Source organism: Pyrus communis, chromosome 2, assembly GCF_963583255.1.
Source record: "Pyrus communis chromosome 2, drPyrComm1.1, whole genome shotgun sequence".
Taxonomy (NCBI): domain Eukaryota; kingdom Viridiplantae; phylum Streptophyta; class Magnoliopsida; order Rosales; family Rosaceae; genus Pyrus; species Pyrus communis.
Window position 1 is genome coordinate 31,443,759 of NC_084804.1, and position 8,365 is coordinate 31,452,123.

Consider the following 8,365-nt stretch of genomic DNA (forward strand, 5'->3'; position numbering starts at 1 on the left):
AGCTTGTGCGTTCTGGACTTGGGTTTTGCACCTGGCCTTCTGCCCTTGCTTGCTGGGGCCTACTCGACTTCATCGTGGGCCTGCAATGCTGCAGGTTAAGCTGTAGCACCTAGATGCTTGGTCTAGGGCGTAACAATGGCTATCGTGGTAAAATTTGAGCCGAAACGGGTCAAATCTATAAAAATAAAAAAAAAGGGTGAGAAATGCTGAAAAACGGGTGCGAATCGACGAAAAAAAGGGTTGGAAGCGTCATTGGGTCAATTTCTGGTTCGTTGATAGACTAGTCAGTCTAGCCTAAACTGAAGCTAATTCGATTGTCGATCGGTGGTTCGGTTGAACCAGTCTGGGATCTGATCTGTTTAGAGTGGCTCGGGTTGGGTGCACGAGTGCAGGCGCTAAACCAGGTCAACCTGCGAAGCGCTGTGCTCGTGCGTGGGAAGCCCTCCTGTCTTCTTGGGTTTGGGCCAACGCCTGAGTTGCGTGTGTCTAGGCTTCTAGACCCTGCTCCTTGATGCTCAACTGGCATAAAGTCAACTTAATTATCGTTCTTCTATTCTTTGTGTTTTAACTGTATGATCACATAAGGCTAACATGAAGTCAACTTGATATGCTTCTATGTAAAACTAGAGAGAAACACCGACAAAGTTGGATCGAAACCCGCACCAAATGATTTCGGATCAATCCCAATATTTCAAATGCATTTCATTGCATAGGGAGGAGCACTTGTGGTTAGTTTTTAACCAAAAAATAGCAACGGCGAGTGTGAATAAAAGGAACATTAGTGTCAATCCCGACAATGTGGATCGAAACCTGCAAAAAATAAATTTGAACCAATCCCAAAAATTGAAATACATATTTATCACATAAACGATCATTTGTGTCAATTTTTATGAGGTTGCATGAAAACATAAAGCCGACTTGATTTGGTTTATACATACAACGAGAGAGAAACAACGATGAAGAGGATCGGAACCTTCACCAAATCATTTCAGATCAATCTTAAAACTTGAAAATACAACTTTATTACAGAAGGTCATATTACACAAGGAAATGAGAAACATTGTGGTAAGTTCTTCCGATGGTACAACTTTAGTATTCCCAATTTCATTCCACTACTGATTGAAGTACCTATCTCTCTGCTCAACACACCTTCATATGACATTATGCAAGTGGTTCTCTCCATGCACGGGGGTAGAGGAGGGATTGGCCAATACTTGCATGCTTTGCTTAGGAGACGTTGACAGAAGAGCTGCTTTAACAGTCTTCACCTTCTCTGTAGTCTTGATGATAACCAAGAACAGTATTCGATATAGAACTACCATCCCTAACAACACAGCAACATTCACCCACTTAGAATATCCCATTTCCACTTGCCATATATCTCTCAAAATTTGCTCGCCGCTAAGGGTGAACGGCCCTCCGGCTTCACTTGCCGGAAACATTGTTCCTTTGAATTCATTTTTGAACAATCCCTGGTATGCGTACTTGTGGAAGGCAATGTGGTACATTGGGTACTTCCACACCGGTCCCGGAATATCACTTGGTAATTGGAAAAATCCACCAGATAACATCATAAGCCCTTGAATTCCAGCACCAGCTATTATCCCCATGAGGTAATTGGGCACAATACTAGCAACTATCATCATAAGACTCTCAACCAACATCATGCAAGCAAATAACACACAAGAAAAGAAAACAAAGTGTTCGAATCCGGTTTGAAGTCCAGCAAGGTAATAAACTATTGCCCCGGGAATTAAAGAAATCATTACCAAGAAAGGAACAGAAGAAAATGTGTTGCCAAAAGCAAATGCACAGACACCGTAGTGCCCGTTTAGTCTTTCTCTTTCAAATACCTGTATTTACAACATCAGAAAGTAGAGTTTAGGAACACTAATTTATAACATCAATTGCTAATGAAGTATTCTAAATTAATTTACCTTCATGTCTTCCACAAAGGAAGGGAATCCACCAATGGCCATGAAAGTTAGAAAAGTAGATATGAACATGAGCAGCGAGCCTCTTGCCTGCAACATATGAATGTTTAGTTCAAATTAACCGTCTACTAAGGGGACACAATTTCCTTTTATTCGTAGTACAGAAAGGATCTCTCTCTCACTCACCTGAATGGATCTATAACCATGTCCAAGCTCATGATAGACAGTACCGAGGCCTAGAGTCATGAAGATGTATATAGCCAGGCGCAACCAATAGTAGCCTCGATCTCTATGCATGTTCACGAATGATCTTTTTGTAAGTACGAGACATTGTGTAAGAAAGCCAGCATGGCTTCTCTTCTCCAATTTTTCACCGAAGTCCTAAATTTCATGTCAATTAAGGTTAGTCGATGTTGCCCCCATTAATCATGGGCTAACTATTGCAAATTATGAGTATTTTAAAAAGGTATGTGCATAATTACTTCTATGAATTTGATTACTAGTTTACCTGTTTACATAGTTCAGCTACTTGTATGTGAACTTGCTGATAGGTTTCAGATTCTTTGTAGGATCTTATTAGAGTATCAATTGCTATTTCTGTTGGTGTGGTTACGCCTTGCTCAATGTCCTGCGATGTGTTACAAAGTTCTGTTAGATTTCTAAAGGTTTATCGACATATCATGTGACTTTCTGTTTCCAAAGAGATTTTCTTACCTGCTCAAAATCTTTGTTTATGGTCTTAAGGAAGTGATCCGATGGATTTTGGAGAGTTGGGCATGGGAAACCAGTTAAAGTGAAAAACTGCAATCAATTAAGAACAGCAGTACATAGTTAACAACAAATAACTCAGGTTTTTTTCTGAACTTAATTAGAAAATAAGCCAACTAATATACATGGAGCTGGTCTCACCTGATTTGCTGCAGAAGCAGGACCAAAATAAACAGTTCTTCCAGAAGACAGCAGACAAAGACTATTGAAAAGTTGAAAGACTTCAGAGCTAGGCTGATGGATGGATGTAACAATAGTCCTTGGAGTTCCATCACCTTTATCAAGATTTGCAATTCTGCTCATGACATAATAAGAAGCTGCACTGTCAAGGCCGCTTGTCGGTTCGTCGAGGAATAGAAGTTTAGGCCGTGTGAGAAGCTCAATGCAAATGCTGACTCTTCTCTTTTGGCCACCACTTATGCCTTTAACTCCCCAACCTCCAATCCTTGTGTTCATGGCGTCCTGCAAACCCATCTCTCTAATTGTAACTTCTGCTCTCTCTTTCTTCTCTGACTTGGTCATGGAGTCTGGCAGTTGCAGCTGAGCAGAGTAATATACTGCTTCTTTAACGGTTAATGTCGTCATTAAAGTATCATCTTGTGTGACATATGCCTGTGTCCGCAGGCAAGTAGATGTGATTTATTAAAAAATAAGGAAATAAAAGTGTGAAAAATTAAGGAAAATTTCTTCAAGACATTGCATATCATTTAATGATATGCGAGAATGAATAACTGAGATTGAAAATAGAAGATTTAAATAATTGTGAATTAAATCTAATAGTTAAAACACAAACACATGTATTCAATATACGTATTATTGAAGTCACACTCACCGAAGTTCCATAAGCCAGTGATTGTTTATGCCCATTGATTAGGATCTTCCCTGTTTGCCTTGTGTTTGAATTCAGTCTCCCTGCAGTGTATGAACATGACTTGTAAGTTAGAGTGCCTTTGCACATAGGGGTGGTCTTTAATATAGTTAGTTTAGAACTCAGCAGTCCAACTAGTTAAATAGGAATTAACTTGACTCCTCAATGGATGAGAATGTTTCATCCTTAAGTCATAACATGGCAAATTTTACGAAACCTAATTCACACTTATTATGACCAAAGAAGTTTACATGATAAAACACTTTGTAAAGACCATATTTGCAAGAAATAAATAAAATATGAGACCGTTTAGTTATTGGACTGCATAAAAACAGATGCACAAATTCTATAAAAACATTTAGAACTGTCTTTATATTTACTTCCATTGATTGGCTAAACAATCTTGATTTGAATGATTTTCCTTTTATAAAATTAATTTTAACAGAAATATTTATAATAGTAATAATTCTGATTATAAATATAAAATTTTGTTAATTAACCACTAAACAAATTGAGGGCAGGAGGAACTCCTCTTCAATCTAGCATTTTTCAATTAATTAACATCTTCAATCATGCAACAACACAATTTTGGTACAGGTCTTAATTGTCATGTCTTTCTAATCAGATTGACTGAATGCATGGCTATTCTCCCAAAACGTAATTGTCTATGAATGATAGGCGGCTTTGGATGAGGATCTCTTTCTATGCTCTTTGTGAGGATTACGTAAATTACTTTATTATATCTGTTTATTATATATTATGCAGTTAATTTTTATTAAATATTATTTATGTTCAATTTTAAATTAAAAAAATTTAAAATAATTTATGATCATATACGATGAACATACATAATAAAGTAATTCCCAAAATTGTCATAAAAAAAACCAAATAAGATCCTATTTTAGGAACAGAACTCGGCACGTGAAACATAGTAGGTCACAAGTGCAACTAGTGACATGGGCAAGACAATTTGAAATTCTACTAATAAAAGTTTGGTCTTACATGAGAAATGTGTCGAGAATTCAACAACAAGAGTCTGGCAAAAGTATTTACAACTTAATATAATCATATGATTTCATATTTAATAATAAAAATACATTTTGTAATAAAACTTAATATTTGTTAAACTTTACAGAATATTAATTAAATCAAAACAGTATCAATATAGTAAAGGGTCACCAGTCTGACTCAAAAATCTTGACACGTAAATACAAAACTGTCCTTTATATTTGTTTTATTTTGTTAATTCTCTGACACAAGAATCTATATTGCTCACAAGATTGATTAAATATTGTTTGATTTGACAACGAAAAATTAACATCCACATAGAAATATTTTATTGTGATCGAAATACAGATGGTACATCATGTGTTTTTATATAAGTGGTAATAAATTTTATTTTTTAAGTTACTAACTTTTTACCTCACATCTTTCACCATTTGTATAGTAACACGTAACGTAACACTCGTGTTTTGACCACATTGAAAATTTTGATACTGATCTCTATACCTGCATGCAATCGTTAAACCATGCTGAAACTATATTTCGTGGAGTGGAAAATGGAAAGAATTATTAAGGAGGATATCGATTATTACCTCCTAAAGCATCAAGAAGAGTGGACTTGCCACAGCCAGAAGGGCCCATTATAGCCAAGAGCTCCCCAGGCTTGGCATAACCGGTTAGACCTTGCAGGATTGATCTGCTGCTGCTACCAATACTGTTATTTTTCTTGGAAACTACTGTCACCCACACGTCCTCCCATGTCAGCAAAACACCCTCCTCCAATATCTTTGCATGGTTGTTGTTTTGGATTCCGGCACCTCCTCCTCCGCCAGCTCTTGGCAGTACTGCTAGATCAATATTATTAACTTGTGTTTCAACCTCCAGTGCTGCTGAACCATATTCATGCTCAGTAGCTTTGTGGTGGACATTGAAATTAATAGTAGAAGCCATATGGATATCGGCAATTTCTATGTCACAGAGAGAGGAGAGAGAAGAGAGGAGAGAGGAGAGATTTTAGGGTGAGTTTGTGTTGGGGAAATGGTTAAGGATTCCGTGTATTTAAAGAATCTTAAAAATGTAAGTAACATTATTTTTTTCACCTCTCGTGTAAAAAACGTGCGAAGAAGAGGACAGGGCCTGGGCCCTCTTGTGGAGAAAATTGCGCAAGACCTCAAATACATAGGCCTTAGGACAAAAAAAAATTATATAAGCCTCCCATATTGTTGGCTATTCGTGCCCATATTATTGGCCATTCGTGCACGGAACCCCTATTTTGTTATAAAAAATAGAGTCGGGAGAGTTCATTCTATATCAAACTTTGACAATCTAAACATTTTATTTTTTAAACCATCATTCATAAAATATCTTTCTAAAAAAATTATTTTAATCCGAAATATTTATCTATTTGATGTTATGATGAAATTTCAATATTTCATAGTACATAGTATTTGTTAATCTCTTAAACTTAATTAGATGCATTAAACATTTTCAATTTAACTCATATTTTACAAGAATAATATATAAAATGCAACTTGAAAAATAAACAGTTGGAATCATTAAAATTCATATAGAATTCAGCCCCACATGACTAGTACCAATTTTTTTTTAAAAAATGGGCACATGCATGCAGAGATGTGGAAGTGATTTTCACAAATACCCATTTTTCACTTCACGCCCATGCTTATTATATATAAAGTATATGTTGCTAGCTTCCTCTTTAATATATTCAATCACTAGTAGAAAAAATTATTTGTGCGGTCAAACTTTACATGATGCACCAAATTTCCTCCCGCAATGGACATTTGCGCGACAATATTAAGGTATGGTTGCGCAAAAACATTTTGATCGAAAAAATTATTAAAAACAGTATGTGATGAAGCGTTTCGTCGTGCAACATTTTTAACTGTTTTTATGTAATTGGTGTGAATTTTTATTTTTTAAGTTATTAACTTTTTAACACACATATCTTACCATTTGTATAGTAACATATGATGTATCATCCTGTGTTTCGGTCATATAAAAATCTCTCCAGCCTCCCCGTTCCAACCCCAATTCCCATCCCCCAGCCGACCCCAACCTATAGCCTACAGACCACAGCCTTCACCGAACCGGCATCCCACAAAATTTTTTCCTATGTTTGGTGAGCAAAGAGACTTTCGATTGCAGGCGGCGGGGCACCGAAAATATAGCTATCGAGGCTATTCATTTGTCTTACCGAACCACGCTTTATCGTGACCATAAAGTCAGCGCAACGATAGTACTTCGTACCCTTCATATCTGGGCAACGACAGGCTTCGTTCTTGTGTATATGTTGGAAAAATAAGATCTAATTGCCATATTAAATCACATGAAAAATTAATAAATAATACATGCAATTATATATCAAAATAATACATGCACATGACATGAGTAACTAATATTAAATGAACATGACATAATAGATTAGAAAAACCTGAAAATAAGGTAGAGGCAAGTGTTGGACATTTTGTCTTTAAGACAAGTTTATATCCCACTACGGTGCTCATGGTTGATCAGCGCTTGTCTCCCAAGATACAATGACCACATCCTTGTAATAGTAGCACTCTAAATCACAAGGCTCTATGAACCACAATTGTGTTGAAAACCCTCTCATATGGACTCAATGAGATTCTCTAATATTTAGTGAACTCTATGTATGATTATGCAAAAGGACGACGATAGTTCGTCCACTCGTTTTGTTTGTTAAATAGTAGGGAGACAGATTGTCTGCCCTCCTAATATGGTGCCATCCCGATACTCTTCTATTTTATGCGGTCACGATCAAGTCACGTCAACATTTTATATTGATTTTTTTTTATAAAGATAATAAGATAAAAAACAATAGGAATATAAAATGTTGACGTGATTTAACCGTGACCGTAAAAATAGAAAGGCATGAGAAAGGCACCATAACAGTCAATGTTTTTTATATCACGATTATGGTGCATTTCTCATGTCTTTCTATTTTTACGGTCACGGTTAAATCACGTCAATATTTTATATTTCTATTGTTTTTTATCTTATTATCTTTATAAAAAAAATTAATATAAAATATTGACGTAACTTAATCGTGATCGCATAAAATAGAAAAATATTAGAAGGGCATCATATTAGAAGGGCAGACAATCTCTCTCCCTACTATTTAACAATCTGTCTCGCTACTATCTGTCTCACCACATTGACCGTAAAAATAGTTGACGTAGTGCATCTGCATGTGCACATCCAAAATACTAGTCAATGCTCGAGTTTTATATTCTTGGTTGGTATCTTGTTCCATCAAATTAATGAGAACGTTCTGGAGACACATATTTTAAATAGTAACAGTTTATTGGTCACGTTTTAACTGCACATCTTTTTATTTGTGATGTTTTTGCGTGTGAATGCATGAATGAGAAAAATCAATATAAATTTTCTGTCTTGTTATGTGGATGCGTGAAGGAGCAAAATGTTGTCAATATACATTGTCCTTTTTGAGACATTTGTTATTATGATCAGAACATAGGTGGTATACTATGTATTTTTATATAAGTAGTAAAAAAATTTATTTTTTTAAATTATTAAATTTATAGCATATATATTTTATAATTTGTATAATGATACATAATGTATCATTCCATGTTCCGATTACACTAAAAAATCTCTCGTTTGTTTTGTGATGTGGATGCATGAATGAGCAAAAATATTATTTGAACACAATCAGGTATATATATATAGGGGTGGGTTAAATAAATCAAAAAATGGAAAACAAATCTATCCGAATACCGAATCGAAACTA

The 8,365-nt window shown here is 35.6% G+C and overlaps 1 protein-coding gene across 1 annotated transcript; it reads right to left on the bottom strand.

Annotated features, from left to right (window-relative positions):
• Positions 1 to 999: 999 nt before the first annotated feature.
• On the bottom strand, positions 1,000 to 5,577 carry LOC137725782 (ABC transporter G family member 1-like). The gene is made up of 8 exons (XM_068464566.1): positions 5,166 to 5,577; positions 3,535 to 3,614; positions 2,844 to 3,314; positions 2,649 to 2,735; positions 2,443 to 2,562; positions 2,121 to 2,315; positions 1,938 to 2,024; positions 1,000 to 1,853 (listed from the first exon to the last, which is right to left on the bottom strand). The coding sequence occupies exons 1-8, from the start codon at positions 5,521 to 5,523 to the stop codon at positions 1,152 to 1,154; spliced, it is 2,100 nt and encodes a 699-aa protein (XP_068320667.1). The 5' UTR covers positions 5,524 to 5,577; the 3' UTR covers positions 1,000 to 1,151.
• Between the last annotated feature and the right edge of the window lie 2,788 nt (positions 5,578 to 8,365).